Here is a 24,852-nt window from a genome sequence, read left to right as displayed (position 1 = left end):
TCAATGTGTGCCAACATCATCTCTCATCTGTCCTGCTGAAATGATACCTTCACTGGTTTCCCTCTCTCCACTCTTGGCCTCCTCCTCCAAACGATTTTCCATATAGCAATTAGAATAATCATAAATCTCCCTTGCTTAAAAACATTCAGTGGATTCTCAGTCTACTTAAAAGCTTAACTTAATAAATAACATGTTATTGCATATAACATTTTTGATACTAGCCTAATGTTCTTGCCATTATGTCCTACTGCTATGTTGACTTTTGCCAACAATAGATGGTGATTAATATATTACTAATTTTTATATTTCAGGAACTTATTTTTTCGTATCTCATATTTAATGCTAATGGATGTAAAACTGGTGTTCGTTATGGAAGGGGAACCCCCAAAGCTGAAAGCTGATGTCATAAGCAAGAGGAATCAGATGCGGTACGGGCCTTCTGGAAAAACATGGTCTCAGAAAACAGGGAGATCACATTTTAAGTCAGTCTTAAGAGAGGTGAGCATTCAGATCTGATTCAATAGTTCTGATTAAAGAGAGAATATATTTTACTCTGATAAAGTTTGTTGTTTAATATCTTTAATACTTACTAACCTTACTGTACATAGAAGGCCAGTGTGGATAGAGAAGACAGTTTATGTTTTGGAGTGAAACTGACCCGAGTTCAAGTGCTGGCTGTGGCATCTAGAAACTCTGAGATGTGGGGCAAGATTTTTAACCTGTATCTGCCTCATTTCCTACTTTGAAATGAGGATAGTAATACTTTACAGGGATGTGGTGAAAATTAGAGAAAATATATCTAAAGCAACTACTACATAGTAGGGATTTGATCATATTACCTTTTATGACATCTTTAGCACTTAAAGAATTCCCAAAATAGAGACCTCATTAATTCACACTTTACTCATGCAGGATTAATGATAGTTCATATATCGAATACAGATTTGGCTTCCCTTAGGGCTTTGTAATTTTAAAAAGTACTTATTGTTATATTTTAATATATTTATATATTACCTATAAAATGTTATGTATTTTCATAAAAGTTAAGAGGAGAAATCATCTATAATGAAATAAAATATGTAATTAAAACAATAGGAAGCTACTATTATTTTGTCTCTTTTCAAATGTATATATTTTTTAAATATTGCCATAATAATGCACAAATAACTTTTATCTTGGACTTTGCACTTAACATATCATACCCGTATTTCCCTGTTGCCACATTCTATTCAAAATCATAATTTATAATGGTCGTACAACATTTATGAAGCTATGAAATCATTCCCCATGATTGTATATATTGTTTGCTTTTCAATTCTTCTCTATTATACATGAAATTTTGATGAACATTTTTTGTGTATGTAGCTTTTTCTTGTGATTCGGCATTTTGAGGTTAAATTACCCAAAGTGGCATTAGTAGACCAAAGTTTAGGAATGATTTTATAGTTCTTGCCATTTACTTTCTACTGGTACAGATATGAGATAAGCAATTTTAGTGCACCCACAAGAATATTGGATATTAAGAGATTTATCTTTTGTAATATTTAGTATGCAAAAACAAAGATATTTCTTTGTTTATATAATACATATAAGTACATGTTTACTATCGCTTGGTCTTTTAATGGTGAGGTTAGTTTTAGTCCTGTGGGTAATGGCCACCATGGTTTTTCCCTACTTATTTCTTAAAGTTTTAATTTTTTTCTTTTGTCCAAGTGCTTCATGTATTAAAGGTATAAATCTTTTATCATATTTTCTTTGAATTCATATCCCTGTTTTTATTTTTAATTTTGGTTAAAAATTTCATTTCTTTTGGGGCTGGCCCGGTGGCATAGTGGTTAAGTTCGCATGCTCCGCTCCTGCAACCTGGAGTTTGCAGATTTGGATCTCCAGCAGAGACCTATGCACTGCTTATCAAGCCATGCTGTGGCAGGCATCCCACATATAAAGTAGAGGAAGATGGGCGCAGATGTTAGCCCGGGGCCAATCTTCCTCAGCAAAAAGAGGAGGATTGGCAACGTGTTAGCTCAGGGCTAACCTTTCTCACACAAAAAAAAATTTCATTTCTTTTCAAAGGCATTACATAAATCAATAATCATTTTTATCTTGAAATTTTGTCTATTTTCTATTTTTATGTGATGTTTAAAAAAATAATTTTCGGTTAGTGACTCTTCCAACTGAATGACTGTTAGTAGCTGAAGAAAATATCTGTACTGGATTCTAATTATTTCCCGTATAATCGGTTCCTGGAAATATCCATGGTCCACATACTTAGGGCATTAAATACCCAGTGTAAAGTAAAAAGATATCCATCTCTTCTTGAGAAAATTGCTCCATTCCTATTTCTTTATTGCAGTAATTGTGACGTTCTTAGGCATTTTGCGTCGGTTCAGTCTTGCCCACCCGTTATTCGTTTTCATTTTTCTGTACCCTCAGTTACTAGGCCCTGCTTCCTCCTAATCCACTGCCATCTTTTAAGTATAAGCATGAAAAACACAAATTAGTCCTCCTCCAACACCACCTCCACCCCACATGACAGAGACTTAGGATAGGGAAAATTACAACCAGCCTCATCACAAATTGGGTGTGAGTTTTTGAAAAAGAGTTAGAATGATGTGGCACAAGAATCTGAAATAGCTTTCTAACTCTTTTTGTTTGTTATGAAAGGATACTTCTTATCTAGGGGTATGTTTGAAGCAACTATGGTGTTACAATAAAGCAATACCTGTAACAAAACTATCTCCCTAAAATCACTCAGCCAGAGTCCTGAAAAGTACCCTTTTTTTGACATAGTACTTTGTCTTTCTGAACCTTGTCCACCTTGGGCAACATCTGGCAGAGGTTTTTATTACATAGTATAACATTAATCAGCAATTAATCAGTTAAAGCAAAAGAGTGATATTTACTCTATCAGTCTCCAGAATCTACAAGTAAATAGCTTTTTTCCTCACCATACCCACTATTCCCCAGTGATAGAATGAGAGTGTGATATATGACAAGAAGGAATGCACTAGGCTGTAAGGCTCAACTGTAAGCTACTCAGCTGGGGTCAATTCATAATCCAAAGAAAACTCACAGCAGATTATTTATACATCAGCAAATTGATATAAACATCCTGCACAGACATTGACTAGGTGCATGCCAACGACTGACGGCTACATGGTTTCCCACAATATGAGAATTTCATTGTACAGGGGAGGTGATATGACAAAAAGAAGAGGACTTCAAGGCCCCAAGCCAAAATTGTATGATGGCATCTTCTTTGGAAGAGCTCATCGGGTTGACCATCGTGTGAGAAGAATTTTTATAGTTTTACAGATGTAAATCTTAATGTAATTAATTATTAATTATTTAAAGATATTTCCAGAATCTTGAGATAATAACATTGACCAAACAATGAAAATTGAATATTCATTCCTTTTTGAAAGTAATTTTTTAAATTGAATATGGATTACTTTTTAATTGACATTAAAATTTTTAACTTTTCATTACAGAAAATTTTAAATCAATGCAAAAGTAACCCATCACCAACCTTAAGCAATTATCAACTCTTGGCCAATCTTTTTTTTTTTTTTTTTTTTTAATATTTATTTTATTTAGAGTGTGTGTGTGTGTGTGTGTGTGTGTGAGTGAGGAAGATCAGCCCTGAGCCAACATCCATGCCAATCCTCTTTTTGCTGAGGAAAACTGGTCCTGAGCTAACATCCGTGCCCATCTTCCTCCACTTTATGTGGGACGCCTCCACAGCATGGCCTGACAAGCGGTGTAGTCGGCGCGTGCCAGGGATCCGAACACCGGGCTGCCAGCAGCGGAGCACGCACACTTACCCCCTACACCATGGGGCCGGCCCCATCTCTTGGCCAATCTTGTTTCATCTGTCCTCCCACCCACTCCCGTACTCCCACATTATTCTGAAGCAAATCCCAGACATAATATTGTTTCACTCTCTATATTTCAGAACGTTTCTCTAAAAGATAAGGAGTCTTAAAAAATAAATAAAAACGTAACCACAATACAATTTTTATCACACCTAAAAATTTAGCAATCATTCCTTAATGCCATGAAGTATTCAGTGTTCAAATTTCCAATTGTTTCTTAAATATCATAATTTATAAAACACCTAAATAGCTACTATTAATATTTTTTTATATAGATGTAAGTTAAACACTAAACAAATAGCAATAAAAATGTTCTTAGATTTCTTGCACCTACTTGCTCTTTTTAGTGCCTTGATATGCTGGAATGCTTAGGGATTCCCTGGGTCCAGGCTGCTGGGGAAGCTGAGGCCATGTGTGCTTACCTCAACGCCAATGGCCATGTCCACGGCTGCCTCACCAATGATGGGGATGCTTTCCTTTATGGGGCCCAGACTGTTTACAGGAATTTCACTATGAATACCAAGGTACGTTTTCTTTCTCTTTTTCAGCACTTGTTTTACAAACTACCTTTTTTAAAGGGATTATTAAATGATTAAATGAAATAATACATGTAAAATGTTTACTGTAATGCCTAGCCTATAGCAATTGCTGAATAAAACATTTACTGTTATTAAAAATATCATTGCCGCATAGTTCATTCTCTTTGAAATGTGGATTTCTCTCCTAAGGCTTGACTTGTTTCACATGATTTAATTCTAAATCAGTTTCAATAATATATTAAAAATTGAGTAGGAAATGTATTGCTTTCACCCAAAATTTCTACTTTTAATAATTTTACCCTCCAAAACACCTCAAAACGTGCAAGGAGAGATATACAAGGGTGTTAATTGCAGCATTGTTAGTAATTACAAAAGTTTGGCAAACAACTCAAATTCCCATTGATAGGGAATGGTTAAATACAGCCATGGTTCTCAGCTCTGTGGGTACTACCAGGGGACATTTTGGTTGTAACTCTTCAAGGTTGGGCAAGGGAGACAATAGACATCTGGTGGATTAGAGCCAGGAAAGTTAAATCTTTTGCAAGACAATTCTGTTATCTCTCCAAAAATGCTAATAATGTCCCCATAGCGAAACACTGCCTCAGAGTCCATATAATATAATAGTAAGCAGACATTAGAAAGGTATGTATTATTGACATTAAAGATATTCAGATATATTAATGGGCAAAAAATGTTGCAAAATAATAACTTTGATATAATGCTATTTTTCCTTAAAAATATAGTTAATCATAAATATTTGTATATATGTGTCAAAGAAAATATTTTTTGGAAGAATATGCACCTCGCCATTATTAATAGTTAACTTTAGATGATGCGATTACAGGGAATGTTTACTTTCTATAAGAAACATCTTACAGTGTTTAATTTTGTAAGATGAAAATCTACCTTTGTAGACACCAAAAAACAGTAAAGAGGGAAAAATTGACTACTACAGTTTATTTTTTAAGCCATTTTTGAAACTATAACTTTATTTCTAGATATTGAAGTGTTATATTCTGTGAAGATTCAGCTGATCAGGATAATTTTCCTTTTTAACTTTTAGGAATAATTAAACATTTAGAGACAACCTTAACAAATTATTTTTTGTAATGTTGTTTAACATGTAAATGTTTACTCTTTGAAGATTAAACTAAATCTGTACTTTCTTCTAGGACCCACATGTTGACTGTTATACAATGTCATCTATCAAGAGTAAACTAGGTTTAGATAGAGATGCTCTGGTTGGACTAGCAATACTACTTGGCTGTGATTATCTTCCAAAGGTACACGGAAATTGTCGTATTTATTTACTATTCATAGTGTATCTTTTTTGATACCTTACATGCTGCATAAATATGAATATAAAATGGTTATATGATTAAGAATCTAATTTAGATTATAATTTTAGGCATAATAAACTATCCAATTACTAAAATAATCAGCATTTCAAGTGGCGTTAAAAAGCTGACTCATTGTGACACTGAATGTTGTAAGCGAGAATAGAAGAATAACTGGTACCACAGTTTGAATCACAGTAAACCATTTCTCTAGATTAAGGGATTCACATTCAAGTTTGACTACCCTTTTAAAGAAATACAGGAATTACTCTTTTCTTGTGTCCTGCCAACGTTAGTTTCTGTCACTGTTTTGTCTGTTTTTTGGTTTTTAATCTCCATTGTATCTTTCTAGTTGTGCACATGCTGAATGTTATTATTACTGTTGCTAGGCAACATGATTATTGGAGTAAGCCATTCATCCTTCCATGCCTCTTAGCATTGTATTGAATTTTGTTCATAAAAACATCTTTTTTATATCTTAAGATGCACAATATAGTACTCTGTAAAAAATAGGTATAATAGGTGAGTGATGAATTAAGAATTATGAGGATAACCTGATTCTTAAATATGATATTTAAAACTGTAAAATGACTTGTATTGTAGTTCTTACTGTGTAGTCCCATCTTTATGCCCCTACTGATCATCTTTGTGTCCTTAATAAATCCTTCGTCATACTACATACTCTATCCTCAAGAGAGGTCTAAAAAAGAGTGACATACAATGTTTTTCACTGGAGCTTGAGAGAGGAAGAAATAGCAGAATAGTAAAATTATTAACCCTAGTTTCTAATTTATGTATCAGTGACCAAATAGAGAAATCAACAATTTTTTTTAACTAGTAAGAAAAGGAAGCAGGAGAAAAGAAACTTTTAAATAACAGAAAAAATAATTATTTGACAGTAGTCCCCCGTTATCTGTGGTTTCACTCTCCTTGGTTTCAGTTACCCCTGGTCAACTACAGTTCAAAAATATTAAAAGGAAAATTCCAGAAATAAACAATTCATAATTTTTAAATTGTGTCTCATTCTGAATAGTATGATAAAAGCTCAGCCGTCCTGCTCCATCCCACCCAGGACATGAATCATCCTTTTGTCCAGCGTATCCATGCTGTGTACGCTACCTGCCCCATTAGTCACTTAGTAGCTGTCTTGCATATTAGATCGACTGTAGCAGTATCGCAGTGCTTGGGTTCAAGTAACCCTTATTTTACCTGATAATGGCCCCAAGGTGCAAGAGTAGTGATGCTGGCAATTCAGATATGCCCAAGAGAAGCCATCAAGTGCTTGCTTTAAGTGAAAAGGTGGAAGTTCTTAACTTAATAAGGAAAGAAAAGAAAATCATATGCTGAGGTTGCTAAGATCTATGGTAACTTTTATTACAGTATATTGTAATTGTTCTATTTTATTATTGGTTATTGTTGTTAATCTCTTACTGTGCCTAATTTATAAATTAAACTTTATCATAGGTATATATGAATGAGACAAAAAACATAGTATATATAGAGTTCAGTACTATCCATGGTTTCAAGCATCCACTGGAAGTCTTGGGATGTATCTCCTGTGGATAAGGGGAGACTACGCTATTACTGTATTGTAATTCTCATTCCGAAATAGATTCCTGTATCCCATATGTAATTATATCATAATTAAAATCTAGAAATAGCCCAATGTTGAATGTAAGAAAAAATTTGCAAACTTGAACTCACAGAAACCAACTTTAGCTACAGTGGTGTTGCATTATGCATTACCCTTAGCTATTTTGAACTTTTGTATCCTCTGTAACCAAAACTGCTATCTATTTATATTGTTCTACTTAAAGATTTTTAAGACTATGTACTAACATGGTTTGCCTTCAAAAAATTTAAGATGGGGCCAGCCCCGTGGCTTAGCGGTTAAGTGCGCGCGCTCCGCTACTGGTGGCCCGGGTTCGGATCCCGGGCGCGCACCGACTCACCACTTCTCCGGCCGTGCTGAGGCCACGTCCCACATACAGCAACTAGAAGGATGTGCAACTATGACATACAACTATCTACTGGGGCTTTGGGGAGAAAAAAGGAGGAGGATTGGCAATAGATGTTAGCTCAGAGCTGGTCTTCCTCAGCAAAAAGAGGAGGATTAGCATGGATGTTAGCTCAGGGCTGATCTTCCGCACCAAAACAAAAAAAAAAAAAAAAAAAATTTAAGATGTAGCTTAATGCTACTACAAGAAGGGTGATATACAAAATATCTAACAATTGGTATGCCAAAGACATAGGCTATAGAGATGGAACAGGCTTCTGGATGCCCTCTGTGTGCCACGTGCTCTGGATCCTGGGTATAGGTGGCTTGGGAAGAGGATTCAGGTTAGAGGGGAGACCCCTTTGCCAACAGACACTCAGGATGCTTGGGCAGTGGCTATTTGCTAACCAGTTTGGAAGCATTTTAACACTGGTGTGTCTGTCCTGGTGCATATTGACTAAATAGCAGCCTTGCTTGTAAAGGACATATTCATAAACTTTTATAGGAACTGGAAGACTCAATTTAAACCAGAAATTGTCATGTGAACACACATTTATTTGTATATTTTTTTGTGTGTTGGAAACTTAACAATTTTTTAATTTTCTTAAGTTATTAATTTCAATAGTTGAAACTCCTTTCTTCTCATTTGACATCTGGGTCTTTACATATTAAATGGTCATATAACTAAATAAACATGCTTTTTCTTGATTAAAAATATAACATAAATTTAGGTCAAATTAAAATATTATCAAAATAATGAACATAGAAACTGAAACCCCTCTAAAAATCTTTTCCCCTCTCCCCTAAAATAAATACCATCAGTAGTTTGGTATACAACCCTCTGACTTTTTTGTTTGCACAGATTAACAATATAATTGTTATTTAACTTACAAATCTAGATCATACCATACACTATTCTGCAATTTTCATTTTACGCACAGCAGTGTATCTTGCACATCTTTTCTCATAATTACACAGAGTTACTTCGTTCTCTCAGTTGCGCAATCTTCCATTAAATGGTCCTGCTGTACTTTATTTATCCATTCCCTAGTGAGTAACATTTGAATTTCTTTTCCCACTTTCTGAAAGGGAGTCCCTGGAGTTGGAAAAGAGCAAGCTTTAAAACTAATACAGATTTTGAAAGGGCAAAGTTTACTTCAAAGGTAACTAAAAATTACTTTTTCTTGTGACACTGGACTTTTATTCTTGTTGAACTTAATAGCTAATATCACAAAAAGTATTGTGCTTTCCCAAAAAAGGTTTTGTGTTTTTAAGCTGATCTATATTTTCATTTAAAATCACTTATTTTTAGTTATTCTAAACTTTTGCAAAGAAAGGATGAGCATATACGTCCTAAGCCATTCTGTATGTTTTTCAATATTTTTAGGTCACTACAAACACAAGGAGTAAGATGTCAAAGGCATTTATTTATAACCATGAGCATTTGCCACAGACTATTTTAGACTATTTTACTACCAAGTGGAGATAAACATAAGATTAAAATAATTTTATATTTAAAATTATTTTTGATATAAAATACTTTTATATTGTATTTATTTTCTATAAATGAAATGCCTGACATGTTGCAAATATTTAATAAGTAACATTTGATCAAAATTTTTACTCTACGGCCCTTTGTTCTATAGCCACACATTTACTAATACATTAATTCTAATTAATTTAGGCCATGCAATTTGATGATTCAAAACTATTAAGGTGCAGAATATATTGACGTTTATAAACTATGCTATTTGGTTTTGAAAGCATGTGAATTATATTTACTTAATTGAAATCAATGGTTTATGAAAATTAATATTAATGATGATAAAGTGTAGAGTGAATAAGAAAGAAAGGAACTGGGACACTGGGAGACTTAAAACAGTCTTGGCCTCCAGTAGGTTTGAGATGGTGAATGCACGAAAGGAAACGTTAACTTGTAGAAATCAAGAAGGAATGACCATGAAAAAAATTTCAAATCACTGCGCTCTTTCTTACAATGCTTCTCTTTCAGCTGTAAAGCTGTTGATAGATCTAAGACTTCAGTAAATCCATTATTGATATCAGTGATTGCTGTGCCAAAGCAGGGAAAAAAGGTCTACTTTGGCATGGGAGTGAGTTAAGGAATCATTTGGGAATTGTGAAGAATAATGTAAGGAAGGAAAAGCAAGCGAAAGTCTGTACTTGGCTAACTACAAATCATTCTTACTGAAACAGTTTCAGCAAATTTGTACTTTTGGCAACATTTTATTAAATGTTTGTCATAACACTTGAAAATAATGAAATTACATTTCCTGTTATAATTTTCTGTCATTCTAATTTTGATCAATTTAGACTGACTTTTCCCCTAGTTGTTTTTAATTTTTGAAGTTCTACTTATTATTTTACCGGCAGCAATTAGTGCCAATTTTTAGCAAGCTTGTACTTGGTCTTTGTAGTAAATGAGTTAGAAATTCCAAAAGCTAAATAATAACTCTTAGTACCAGATACTACACAATGAGCTGAAGAAATAACTTAGCTTTTCAGTAAAACTTTAACTTCTGTAAGTGGAGGAACACAATTCAGAATACTTACGTCTTATGATAAATATTTAACTATTCTCTTGGTGGTTTTATGTTGACCTAGAACTTTAACCAAAAATAAAATTAACTTTTATTTAGTAGAAATCTTAGCAGTAATGTACATTTTTCTTAAAATCTTTCATTAAACAGGTAATGTTTTCACTGTTTGCGCAGAGATTTAAAAAATGATAATTTCAAATGATCTATATTTTTTTAAAAAGTTTTTACTCAGAAGCTTAAGGTTTTATTTAGTGTTATACTTTACCCTTCACCCTAATTTCCAATAGAGATAAATTTTCTTGTACTGGATTCTGTTTGTTTCATACTCTTGCATACAGAAAGGAGATAAAAAATAGATACATACAAATCATTCTCCCCACATATTGCTGCCTCACTTAAGATTTAAAAAAAAGAAAGGCTGAATGAGTATTTGAATACACACACAACCACATCCACACACTTTCCCCTCTTTGTCTCTCTCTCTTTTTTTTGCTCCCCACTGTTGCCGTTCTGCCGTCCTTGTGGCCACATTTAGAAATTGTGGTACATAGACTGAGGGTTTTCCCAGGCTCGGCCAGCAACTTTTTCTACCACCAAAGGAACAATAATTAGGGAGGTGGAAGGGAACAGTATAGCCAGACATTTGAGAACATGGCATTTTGGTAACCTTGCTATTTTATTTTTTTTAAACCATTTTCTTTTAAAGGTTTAATCAGTGGAATGAAAAATCTTGTTACTCTAATCCACAACCACTAGTCATTAAAAAACTGGCTCATTGCTCTGTGTGTTCCCATCCTGGTAAGTAGACATAGGGAAAGACATCTCTAGAATATTAGTGTCTGATACCAATGTTTTCATCCCTGTTCTTGTAGTACTTTGTACACAATTATCTTCCTCGCTGGATTGGGAATCTCAGTCAGGAATTGTGTCACATACACATAGTAGGGACTCAGTAAATGTTTATTGAATGAAATAATGTGATGTAAATGATAAATATAGGATAAATGCAGTTTCAAACTGTGATACCAAATTACTTAGATCTTAAAATTATGTTTACAATATAGAAATTCATTTTAAGAAAAAAATATTGTACTGATAAGTCTTGGGGGAGAAGGGAGCTGAAACCATTTGTTTTTATATCAGTTATTTATATTTATATACTTAAATGCTTCTTAATTGTCCTATAGAGTGTTTTTATCATATGTGAAGATAGTGACTTAAAACTAATCTCTAATAGATGTTCATTATTATTGAAAAGAGCTTGGATCCTCTTCATTAGTCTTGGTGAAAAAATGATGTCACTGACATGTACTGGGTCAGAAAGACTTTTTGCTCTCAGGAGAGATTAAGAGATCATGTTAGCTCATCTTTTAAAAGAAATTCTTCTGTATCTATTTGTCTTAATGTTTTTATTAACATTGTTAAATTATAGATGAAATCGTGGAAGGAATAAATGTTTTTATAGATAGGATGCCTTCCATAGTTTTTTGATACCTTATAAAATAAGACAATTTTAGGTAATTTATCAATCAATTATGTATGTTCTTCCATTTTCTCAAAACAATGTTGAAGGTGGTCTTGCTTTCTTTTTAAAGGGAACTAGGGCCCCACACTCATGCCACAGTCATAATTTGTTCATGTTCCAAGCATAGTTTAAAAATAGCTGTACAGGTAACTGAGAGCTAGCCACTAGCAGAGGTAGTTAACTGATATATTTTAGTATTCTCATTAAAGAAAACATTTCATGAATTATTCTATTAAGTAAGTAATCTTTTTTTAATACTAATAGTATCCTACTTTCTTTGCATGTAGCTACCACAAAAACTACAAAGTTTTCCATTGTTGATTATTATAAATGTATAATTTCAAGTTAAAAATTAACACTTTCAGATAGAAGAGTAATTTACAAAAAAATGTAGTGTCATGTGATAGTAATAGCTCGAGATCTACTTTATCCTAAGAATTACAATAGTGTTCATTACTCTATTCGACCTAAATGTAGTGAAACCTTTCTATTTGCTAGGCACTGTGCTAGGCAGTATTTGTTTTTGAAAGTTTGGATAAGGGCAAAAACATAAAAATGTATGTAGAAGGTAATTCTAAAAAGCAGTGAAAATCATACTTTTTTGTGTCTCCATAAAGGTTCACCTAAGGATCATGAACATAATGGATGCAAATTGTGTAAAACTGATCGATACTGTGAACCACATGATTCTGAATACTGTTGTCCTTGTGAGTGGCACCATACAGAACCTGATAGGCAACTGAATGCAGTGGAGAACAGTATTAAGAAGTAAGGTTTTTTTTTTAACTCATTTTTTTCTGGCATGACCTATTTGTGCACCTGTGGTTGAAGTATTTCCACATAACCGTCCCCCGAGTCTGGATTAGTAATGTTTCACAAAATCCTTTTCTTTATTCTGTGCAAAAATTAGGCTATCTCAGAAGAGAGTAATTTAATAGTTATTCAAAGAGAAGCTTAATGACAGGGGTACTATACAGGGATATTTTTCATTAAATGGAAAGAGATTGGACGAGATGATTTCAGAGTCTGTCTAAAATTGCCAGATTGTGTTAATAACATGTATGTAATTTATTTTCAGAAAAGCTTGCAGTTGTGAAGGATTCCCATTCCATGAGGTAATAAGTAATATTTCAACTATGTGTTTATTTCAGAAGCTTCTTTAAAAGTTTGAAGTCTCAGTTGCTATTTTCTTTTCTCTTGCTAGGTTATTCAAGAATTCCTTTTGAACAAGGATAAATTGGTGAAGGCAATCAGGTACCAAAGACCTGATTTATTATTGTTTCAGGTATCTGAAAATAATTCTTACTTTATGGTATGAAGTTGGATACTAGGACAAGAAGAAAAGATAATCACTTTGATTGGTCTGAGAGGAGGTTTAAAATAGATGACTATTGACTGCCCATATATTTTTCAGCATTTATTTCTAATCTTCATTCCTCTGCCACACAGTAACCATATTGCAGACCATAAGACAAACCATAATTGTGCTATACTTCAGAAGTACAGCTGTACTTAAATACCATGTGCAGATACGTTGTATTCAGGGATATGTTGGGGGAAAGGGGCTAATAACCAGAGAATGTCAATATATTGTTGTGGTAGGCAGTATAGTTTACAAGGGCATTGGGATTTGTAATCAGTGACCTAAATTTAAATTTGGACCATCTGTCACTTATGATGTGACCCTGCATATGTGTTATCCTCAAAATAGAAATAATATTACTTATCTCATGCAGTCACTATGAGAATTAAGTTATATTATTTACATTAACCCCTAATATAGTGGCTAGGGAAATGGAGTGGCTCAATAAATTATAACTGCTTGTTGCTTACCCCTATCAACAACAGTAACAACAATGGCAACCAACATTTATCGAACGTTTAAAATTTGCTATTATATTTAACACATTACATGAAATCTCACTTAATGTTCATAATCTGTGAGCTAGGTTATATTTTACAGATGGAAAACCTGAGGCTAAGAGAGGTTGAGTAATTGACCCAACATCTAGGAAATATCATAATGGCATTCAAATCAAGAACCCTCACATTTAAACATTATGGGGTATTGCCTCCTTAGGAGACTCATTGTCCTTTCTGAGAATATTCTCATTGATACTACTTTAACTAATGTTAATTCTGAAGGAAAAAATAGTATCACTTGAAAGTACTGTTTGTCTCCAAGAAATAATAAAATCTTATTTTATTTTTATTAAATTTACAGAGATTTACTCTTGAAAAAATGGATTGGCCCTATGACTATGCATGTGAGAAATTGTTGGTGCTTTTGACCCACTATGACATGATAGAAAGAAAGCTTGGCAGAAGGAACTCTGATCAATTACAGCCAATTCGGTAATATAAAGAACTGTATGAAGAAGTCTCTTGTTTCCATTTGAATATCTTATGATCTAAAATATTCTTCTTAATATCTTTCATAATAGGATGTATAGCTCTTTGTTTTATAAAGGTGGAGGAAGGATCTACTGGAATATTAAAAGCTTATTCAGGGCTTACAGTCAAGATAACATAGTAAGTTTGTGCTTTGACCCACTTTTCTGCTTCAAACATGTGGTAATAATGGGTGATTAAAAGAAATAAATATAAAAAGATATAGCCAGGCTTAGTCAGATAACTATTTCAATGGACCAGAAAGGGAACAAAAATGTAAAGTGAATGGAGGGACTGAAACTGAGAATTGATGAATCTCAGTGAAGGGTGTATAAGTATTCATTGTACTACACCTGCAGTTTTTCTAAAAGTTTGAAAATTTTCAAAATTAAAAGTTTGGGAGGAAGTATCAAGGAGAAAAGATTTAAACTACAAAGGAATGGCAATCTAGTAGTGCACATCTTTCATGACAGTAATAGATGCCAGAAGATAATGGAGTAGTATTTTAAAGCTTTGAGTGAAAATAATTGGCAGCCTAGACATCATTAAAACATTGTTCACGATTGGTGAGGCATTTTGCAGACATATGAAAACTAAGAGTTTACCACTCACAGACCCTCATTAAAAGCACTATTAAAGGATGTCCTTCAGCAAGAAGAAAAATGAACTGAGAGGGAAGATGTGGATAACAAGAAACAATGATCAGCATAGAAATTGATACAACATATTTAGCTCATTTAATAAACTGACTGGAAAAACATATGCATATCTGCATAATGCTTGATGATTAATATATGATGATAATATTAAAACTCCCAAAATATGCATGTAAACATTTGAGGGTAACCAGTAAAACATTAGAAATACAATCTCTATCTTCTAAACCAATACTTAAATAGGAAAGTAAAACTATCAGACAAAAAGAATACAGGAAGGAGGAAAGGGAAGTAGCAAAGAAAAAGCTTGATAGCAGAAAACACAAAGTAAGATGTATGAATGGGTCCAACTATATCAGTAACCACAATAAGTGGATTAAACCCGTCTGTTAAAGGACATTGTATTGGATGAGTAAACAAAATTCAGCAATATTCTGCTTGTAAGGCATATACAGAATAAAACTCTACAAAGTTTGAAAATAAAGAGATTTAAAGGGCAAATGTTTACCAAAGTGATGTAGCAAAATTAACGGAAACAAAATAGACGTTAAAACAAAAATTATTGTGGAAAAGAGGAACACTGAAAAGTAAAGCAACGATCTACTGATAGGATCTAACAGTTATAAACTCTGCACCTAACAATAAAATTATCTTTTGAATAAACTAATCAAAGGAATAACTATGCATTAATTCCTTATAATATTTTAGAGCATTATAAAAATAGAATAAAAATCAATGGAAATTGAATTATTCAATCTACAAATTGAAAATTTCCAAATAACTCATGCAATTGGACCTCATTAGATGAATTTATTTTTCAGAATTGTTAAAAACCGAATCAAAAATGGAGTTCATTGCTTTGAAATAGAATGGGAAAAGCCTGGTATGTACACTTTAAGCAAAATTTATAACATTCGACCATATATGTTTAGCGAATGTCATATAGATATGTAAAACATATGTATGTATATAAGAAATAAACCTATCACATGCACATTATTTCTGTAGTTTACCTGTTATTTAAATAGGTTTTCACTAATAGTAAATATGAAAAGCTTAATTTTATTTTCATCCTTAAATTGGTATTTCTTTTGTAATTAATGTCAAGAAAATAATATGGAAATAGTTTTGATTTATATTTCTCAAGAAAATGCTGCTACAAATGGTCTGGTCATTGAATTGCACTGTATAGCTGGGTCTAAGAAATCAAGGTCGCTGAATAGCACCTGGGGTTCTCTTCCTCCCCTTTCTTTACTCTGTTTAGTTTTCATGGGAATTTATAGTTGTCAAATTACTCTTATTTTGCTACAAACAGAAATACAGTGAACTCGGAATTAGTTCCCAAAACTGAAGACAAGGAAAACACAGATCATTTAAAATGGAAAATAATCCCAAATTCATTTCCAGTTGGCTTCGAAATTAGATTGTGTAATTATATTTGAACGAGTGAGAGAGTAGATCTGTTCAATCAAAATTTCAACTGTAGGCAACTTTGAAGAATGAAACTATAAAATATTAGATAACCCATTCTAAGCAATAATAGGAAAATAGAAGGCTGAAGAATTTTGAAAACTGTTTAGGAACAATTCCACCAACTGTAGAATATTTTCGGGAAAGAAAATGGCACTAACCCAGTCTGGCAGTGCATCTCCTCTATCTGGAACTGAGGATTAGGTACCCACTTTCACTTATCCTTTTGGGAGCTATCTCTTGAGGGAGAAAATGTACCCCAAGCTAGTTTGACTAAAAACACTTTAAGTTCATCTGTTTCCGTTGTTTCTACTTTAAACTCATCAACTAATATTTTTATTATAATTTGACTTCTCAAAGTCAATTTTGCCCTCATATAGGATAAATACAAGAATCTAGTCTACTATTTATATATCTTATTGTCAATTTACATGTAAGCATTCTCATTTTCATTTATCAGATGCTTGTGAGTCCAGTAGGCCTGGGTGTATAATCAAGAGATTGATAACCTCTGAAACAACAGTCTGGAAGATGTAATATTTTTGATGACCCTTTCAATTCTGTTCTTTTCAGAAGCCACCACTAAGCAAAGTTAATGCTGAAGTTTTAGGAAACTCTCTGTTCCCGTTCTTTATCTGGAATTTTAACACTTATTCTACTAAATTAAAGTCAACTTTATTTAAGCTACTCCTACCATCTCTGAAGCAAGAGAATTTAAAGTTCTAATTTAAAGGGAATCTCCTTCCAGCTTTTGCCAGGCAGAATAAAATCAATTCTATACTAGTATCAACAGATGATTAGAATAGAGATGTTGTAAAGCAAGATTTGCAATGAATTATTCATTTGTGGATGACTTAGTTTACCTGGTAAACTTAGTTACCTGGAAAAATTGAATTTTTAAAATCTACAATTAAGGCTATGTTACTATATTTTAATCTTTTAGAACATTATGCTATAGAAGATAAATGTGGAGAACTGGTTCTGCGAACAATAGAAGAAGAATCATTGTTTGAGGCAGCTTATCCCGAGATTGTTGCTATTTACCAAAAACAAAAGTTAGAAATTAAAGGGAAGAAACAACAAAGTAAGTATTGCATTTCATAGCTATTTATGCCACAGACAAATGTTATAGAAGAGCCACCGGTTCTATTTGAATCTATCTTGTCTAAATTTTGCTGAAAGTTCTATAAAATCAAGAATAAGGATTCTACTCATGCTTTTTGTCTTGACATACTTTCTTTTAAAGCTGAAAATCCAAGAGTAAACCATTCTGCTCTGTGTTTGCTAACTTAAGCAAGTATTAATAATAGTAATTATACTAACCACTTATTGAGCAACTGGTATGTGTAAATTTTGGATTAAAATACACTTTCTTTATTTCCCAGAACTCAGTGAGGAAAACAATTCAATTATAACACTGTTTCGAAAAGAAAATATTTTAAATATTTTGCTTTATAACACAGTTTCCAGGAATGCACTGAGACAAAAAAGGCAAAAATTGATTATATAGAAGATTTCCAGTCCGAACTCTTTAGTTGTTTACTCAAATTAAGGAAAATAAAATAGATTTTAATTGTATTTTTTTTTTCTCTTTTCAGGCATGAAAATTAAGCCTAAAGAAAACAATTTTCCAGAATCAGATGATATGATGAGTTTTCAGTCACAAATGACTTTAAAACCCACATGTGAAATCTCTTCTAAGCAGAATTCCAAGTTACATTTGGAAGTTTCCCCTGATTCCAAATTACCCCAGGAATCTATTTCTGCGTCATTGAATAGCTTGCTTTTACCTGAAGATGCTCTTTGTTTGAATACACAAGAGCAGTTAGTGTCTGCTCCAAGACCTTTGGCTATGCAGCAAATTAAAACTGTCAGTAAGTCTTTAATTTCAGAATCTAGTCAACCCAATACCTCATCTCATAATGTATCGGCGATTGCTGATCTACACTTGAGCAGCATTGACTGGGAGAGTACTTCTTTTAGTAATTCTCCAGCTATTCCAAGGAATACTTTCTCTCGTGGTTTAAAATCAGAACTTGAAACAGCCATCCCTGATAGCTTTAGAAATATCCCAGAACAATTGCCATGTGAATCAGAATGGTACACCACAAACATCAATAAAGTGTTGGACTGGGATCTTCGAAAGTCTAATCCTGAAGAGCATCTGCTTTCTGGCATTACTGATTTACATCTTCAGGATTTGCCTTTAAAGGAACGAATACGTGTAAAATCATCATATCCTCAGGAGAATGTACAACCAGATATTGACCTAAAATCTTTATCCCTCCTTACCATAAAAGAACATTGTATTGCTAACAGTAGTTCTGATTGTCCATCACATCTTTCAAAGGATATTCTAGGAATTCATTTGCAAAATGAATCTAGAAACTCTAAAGTTCTAAAAGGAGACCAGCTGTTTCAAGAAAACTATAAAGTGAGTAGTTCTATACCTTATTCTGTCAATAATCCAATAGTAAAGACCTCCAATGTTAGAGTTAGACCACCAAATACTGCCTTAGATCATAGTAGAAAAGTTGATGTGCAAACTACTCAGAAAATTGTGATGAAGAAAAGCATTTGCCTTGACAGACATTCCTCTGATGAAGAAAGTGTCCCAGTGTTTGGGAAAGCTAAGTATGCAACTCAGAAAATGAAGTGGAATTCTCAGAAGCATAACCCAGCCCAATTCAAGAAAAATGATGTCAGCAAGTTGACTAACTCTAAGATACATATTAAAGAACCTGAACAGTGTGTCCAGGCTTATAAAACAGCTAGAAATGAAGAAAACTGTTTCCCAATTGCAGCAAAAGATTCTCTGAATTTTCTACAGTGTCATAAGGAAAAAGAAGATTCTGGTGCTTCTTTGGATAGTCCTCTTCCTTTACGTCAGAGATTAAAACTGAGGTTCCAAAACACTTGAAATGAAATTTAAAATATTTAAATATAAGTTAGTATTCTAGCACCATCAGCATTGACAGAGGCAGAAGGAATGTATCTAGTTAATGTTTGGTAGAAAAATGTAATTTGATTCTATATGTCATGAGACTTTTGCCATTTTAATCAAAATTGTAATAAAAAATGATACCTAAAACTTTGGTTTTAAAAGATGGTCTTTGTGATGACAATTTCAGATAATGTATATTTTTAAAACATACTTTTCCCCTTTTTTATATTTTTGTTGATTATTTTTTAGTTATAGCTTTTAAATGTTAGGACAGTACCAGACAGAGTAAATGCTTCATTCATTTGCTCATTTTTACTCATTTCTTACACAGGCCTCTGAAATGTTTATTTATATTCCAGCTTGTTCCCAAGAGGATACTTCTTTATAGTTGACTTCATTCTCACAGTGTCTTCTATTGTGCCTTTCCTGAGAGTTGTGTTTTCTCTCAATGTGAAGATATTTCTAGTGTGCTCTTCCAGTTTTGGTAACCTTATTCTCTTTTGTGAGGAGCAAAAATGGAAAAGGAGAAGATGATCAATATATGGAGCAAAACTTATGGTTGTAAATGGCTGAATAAACTGAGGAAAGTTACTCCTTACATATCCCCAGAAATTCACAGGTATGCCAAATGGAAAAAGGTTTGGAAAATAGAATGTACAACCAGAAGAGGATTAGAAACTTTCTTAGGATCACACAGCTAATGAATATTGGTGTGGGAACCAGATTTCTTCCCTCCCAATTCATTGTTTTTTTTTCTGTTTTCTTTCTCTCCTATAGCACTTTTTTCTTTGCTTTACTCTTGTTTTAAAAATGAATCTACAATATTGACTTCAATACCTCCAAATATTAAGTTGTGCATTAATTTATTTAGCACTCAAAAATCCTAGAGGCAACTAGCTTGTAAAGAAAAAAGTAAAACTCTCTATTTGCAGATGACAAGATCTTGTGTATACAAAATTCTAAGGAATCCAGCTAAAACTGATAAATGAGTTCAGCACGTTGCAGGATACATGATCAATATACAAATGTCGATTGTATTTCTATACACCTGTAGTGAATAATACTTAATGACATTAAGAAAACAATTCTGTTTACAACAGCATCAGAAAAAATAAAATACTTTGGAATAAATTTAACAAAAAATGCAAAACTTATACTCTGAAACTACAAAATATTGTTGAGAAAAAGAAAGAAAACCTAAATGAATGGAAAGACATCCCATGTTCATGGATCAGAAGACTTGATATTAAGATGGCAATATTCTCCAAAATGATCTACAGATTCAGTGCAGTCCCTGTCAATGCCAGCTGATTTCTTTGTAGAAACCGACAAGCTGATTCTCAAATTCATATGGAAATTTAAGAGACACAAATAGGCAAAACAATCTTGAAAAAAAGAAACGGGTGGGGCTGGCCTGGTGGCGAAGTGGTTAAGTGCATGTGTTCTGCTTCGGTGGCCCGGGCGTTGTAGGTTCAGATCCCAGGTGCACGCTGACGCACTGCTTGTCAAGCCATACTGTGGCAGCGTCCCATGTAAAGTAGAGGAAGATGGGCATGGATGTTAGCCCAGGGCCAGTCTTCCTCAGCAAAAAGAGGAGGATTGGTAGATGTTAGCACAGGGCTGATCTTCCTCAAAATAAATAAATAAATAAATAAAATGGGAGGACTCACTTTCTGATTTTGATTTCAAAACTTACTACAAAGCTACAGTAATGAAGAGTGTGTTGTAATAGCATAAAGATAGACATATAGACTGATGGAATAGAATTGAGAGTCCAGAAATATGCCCTCACGTTTATATTCAATTGATTTTCAACCAGCGTGCCAAGACAATTCAATGGGGAAACAATAGCCTTTCAGCAAATGCTACTAATACAACTGGATATCCACATGCAAAACGATGAAGTTTGAACCCTACCTCATACAATATACAAAAAATAACTCAAAATGGATCAAAGACCTAAATGTCAGCTAAACTATAAAACTCTTAGAAGAAAACATAGACATAAATCTTTGTGACTTTGTATTAGGCAAGGGTTTCTTAGATATGATGCCAAAAGCACAGGCAATAAGAAAAAAAAATAGATCAATTAGACTTCATGAAAACTAAAACTTTTGTGTTTCAGAGAACACCACCAAGAAAATGAAGAGACAACCCATAAAATGGCAGAAAATATTTGCAAATCATAATTGTGTTAAAGGACTTATATCTAGAGGGTCTTGTATAAAGAACTCTTACAACTCAATAATAAAAAAAATAAGAATGCATGAAGTATCTGGATAGACATTTCTCCAAAGAAGATAAACAAATAGCCAATAAGCACATGAAAAAATTCTCAACATCATTAGTCATCAGAAAAATGCAAATCAAAACCACAATGAAATACCACCTTATACCCAATAGGATGGCTAGAATCAAAAAAGCAAACAATAACAAGTGTTGGTGAGAATGTGGAGAAATTAGAACCCTTATAACCTGCTGGTAGGAATGTAAAATGGGGCAGCCACTTTGAAAAAACTCTGGTGGTTCCTCAAAAGGTTAAACATAGTTAATATATGATCCAGCAAATCCACTTCCAGGTATATACCCAAGAGAAATGAAGACATACATTCACACAAAAACTTGTACACAAGTGTCCATGGCAGCATTATTCATAATAGCCCAGAGATGGAAACAACCCAAATATCCATACTGATGAATGGGTAAACAAAATGTGGTATATCAATACAATGGGACATTGGCAATAAAAAGAAATGAAGTACTGATATGTGTTACACCATGATGAACCTTGAAAACTAGGTGCTAAATGCTAAGTGAAAGAGGCCAGTCACAAAAGAGCACATATTGTATGATTCAATTTATATGAAACGTCCCAAATAGGCAAATCGAAAATCTGTAGAAACAGAAAGTAGACTCATGGTTACCAAGGGCTGTGGAGAGGAGGGGAGGTTGAGGAGGGAGAAGATGAATGACTGCTAATGGGATGGGTTTTTTGGGAAGTAGGTGGATGATGAAAACGTTCTAAAATTAATTGTGGTGATAGTTGCAAAACTCTGACTATACTAAAACCATTGAATTGTGCAATTTAAATAGATAAATTCTATGGTATGTGAATTATATCACAATAAAGCTATTATTTTAAAAATAAAACAAATATAGAGAGTTTTACCTGTTCAGACCTTTTTTTAATATATGTGTAATCTAACCTCACTCCCACATATGCACTGGCATCATTTTATAGTTTAGAAAACAAATCCAGAGAAGTGAAGACATTTTCTCAAGACTGGAAATAAAATTTTGGTTTATTAATCTAGTATTTATTACATTATGCCATGTTGTAAAATTAGACTGAAATTTGAAATACTTTTAAATTTTTGTGTGTTTTCTGAAGTTGTAACTTTGTTTTTTGAAAATGCTGCTAAAGATATATAAAATGCTTAGAATCAAGCTTAACTTTGTTTTAGGAGAATGTCGTGTTTGTTGAGCACTTATATATAAAAACCTGGGCAAGGGGAATCCTAAATCAAGACAGTCAGTCCTCTGCTCTCAAGGAACCCACCTAACCTTACAGAACTATGTTTTGTATATTAATATTTTGTCCCTTTTCATTGCAGAATAGTATGACATGGTATTAATATACCACAATTTTTTTACCCATGAATTAGTTGATGGAAAATAGGGTTGTTTTCACATTTGGGTTGTTGTGTATAGTGTAGCCATGAATATTCAGATACAAGCCTTTAAAGAGACACACATTTTTACTTCTCTTGGATAAATATCTAGGAATGAGATTGCTGGTTCATATGACCAGCATATGTTTAATTTTTTGAGATACTGTCACACTCTTCCAAAAGGGCAGAACCATTTTGTGTTCCCGCCAGCAATATATGGGAGTTTCAATTATGCTGCTTGATCACTGAAGCTTAATATTGTCAATCTTCCTTTTAACCATTCTAATAGGTATATAGTGGTATCTCCTTGTGGCTTTATTTGCATTTTCCTGAAAACTGGTGTCATTGAGTATCTTATGTGCATATTGGCCATTCATTTATCTTCTTTGGTGGAATTCTAAATTTTTTTTTGCCAATTTTTAAATTGGGTTGATTGTCTTCTTGTTATTAAAATGTAAGTGTTCTTTATTTTTTCTGGATAAAAGTCCTTTGTCAGATAGGTCTTTTGCAAATATTTTGTCCGAGTCTGGCTTATCTTTTCATTTTAACTGTGTCTTTCAAAGAATAAAACATTTTTAATTTTGATGTCTATTTTATTAATTTTTGTTTTCAGTGGCCTGTTTAAAACATCTTTATCTAACCCAGTCTCCCAACTATTTTTTCTTTGTTTTTTTCTGTAAGTTGAATGGTTTTTACTTCTTATATTTGGGTCTATGATTCATTTCAAGTTAACTTTACGTACAATGTGAGGTAAGGATTGAGGAACATTTTTTTCCCCATATAGAGATACAGTTGTGCAAGAGCAATTTGTTGAAGAAACATCTTTTCCCTCATTGAATTGCCTTGGCTCCTTTGTTGAAAATCAGTTGACCATGTAAGGGGGGGTCTATTGCTGAACTCTATTTTTTTCATCCATTTCTATGTCTATCATTATTCCAATACCACACTGTCTTGGTTGCTTTAGCTTTATAGTAAATCTTGAAATGAAGTAATTTATCTTTGTTCATTGTCTATATTTTCTGGTCAAGATCACTAATTGGCCTCCGTGTTACTAAAGCTAATAAACAATTTACGGTCTTAAATTTGCATTTTTTCAGAATTTGGCACTGTTGAACTTCCCACTTTCTTGAAAGTTTCTGTTCTCTTTTCCATGTCAGCACTGCATCTTGGTTTATTTTCTACTTCCTTAGCTATAATTTTAAATTCCTCATAGGCTTAAAAATTCATGCTCCTTAAATACTTGTGTTCCTTCAATTCTCTCTCTTCTCTTTATTCACACTTTCTAGATATTTTCTACTCTCGTGACTTGAACTGCTCACATGCTAATGACTCAGATATGGATCTTTATACAAAGCTTCTCTGCTGATCTCTAGATCTGCTTATTTAACCAATTCCTGACATCACTGGGGATAAAAGTCTGGTAATAGAGATGGTGGAAGCTTTGAGGTGCCTGACATATCTAACCCTGGATATAGTTCCAAGGTTTGCTGTAACTGGTTCCTGGTTCCAAGTGAAGTCATTTGGATAGTGCACATCCATTCATTCCAGAGACATTTATTCAGGGTCAAATGCCTTGGGCTGTCAGGAAATACAAAGTGGTGTAAAACCCAATTCTTATTTTCAAGGAATTGACAATCTAGAGCAAGGTAGGGAAATGTGACATACATACAAGAATAAATTATATTGGCTAGCACAGAATCAGTTGTTAAATGAATGGAATAGGCAATTGGTACTACATAAGTCTTGCAGAGGAGGGAAGATTCTTTTAGCAAACATGAGATTTGACTGGGCTTTGAGTATGGGGAGAAATTTGATTGGCAGCATTGGAGCAGCATTACAAGCAGAGGACATTTCAGTGGTTGAGGGAATAGCTTCAAGTAACCTTGACAT

At 33.4% G+C, this 24,852-nt stretch overlaps 1 protein-coding gene across 2 annotated transcripts in view; it reads left to right on the top strand.

Moving 5' to 3' along the window:
• The window catches only part of GEN1 (GEN1 structure-specific endonuclease), a 31,670-nt gene extending 8,125 nt beyond the window's left edge, over nucleotides 1–23,545 (top strand). For both annotated transcript variants that reach the window (XM_087437120.1, XM_004418309.3), the window contains 12 exons: nucleotides 312–498; nucleotides 4,223–4,399; nucleotides 5,587–5,697; nucleotides 8,837–8,910; nucleotides 11,012–11,103; nucleotides 12,448–12,598; nucleotides 12,909–12,945; nucleotides 13,035–13,115; nucleotides 14,055–14,185; nucleotides 15,699–15,760; nucleotides 17,291–17,431; nucleotides 17,946–23,545. In XM_087437120.1, coding sequence (XP_087293246.1) covers nucleotides 312–498; nucleotides 4,223–4,399; nucleotides 5,587–5,697; nucleotides 8,837–8,910; nucleotides 11,012–11,103; nucleotides 12,448–12,598; nucleotides 12,909–12,945; nucleotides 13,035–13,115; nucleotides 14,055–14,185; nucleotides 15,699–15,760; nucleotides 17,291–17,431; nucleotides 17,946–19,267 — 2,566 coding nt within the window. In that variant the 3' untranslated portion in view covers nucleotides 19,268–23,545. The remainder of the gene's footprint in view (nucleotides 1–311; nucleotides 499–4,222; nucleotides 4,400–5,586; nucleotides 5,698–8,836; nucleotides 8,911–11,011; nucleotides 11,104–12,447; nucleotides 12,599–12,908; nucleotides 12,946–13,034; nucleotides 13,116–14,054; nucleotides 14,186–15,698; nucleotides 15,761–17,290; nucleotides 17,432–17,945) is intronic.
• The last annotated feature ends 1,307 nt before the right edge of the window (nucleotides 23,546–24,852 follow it).

The sequence above is a fragment of the Ceratotherium simum genome, chromosome 11, assembly GCF_057802395.1.
Source record: "Ceratotherium simum simum isolate JZ-2026a chromosome 11, ASM5780239v1, whole genome shotgun sequence".
Classification (NCBI taxonomy): Eukaryota; Metazoa; Chordata; class Mammalia; order Perissodactyla; family Rhinocerotidae; genus Ceratotherium; species Ceratotherium simum.
The sequence above is the reverse complement of the archived record's forward strand: the minus strand, read 5'-3'. Positions and strand labels throughout refer to the sequence as shown.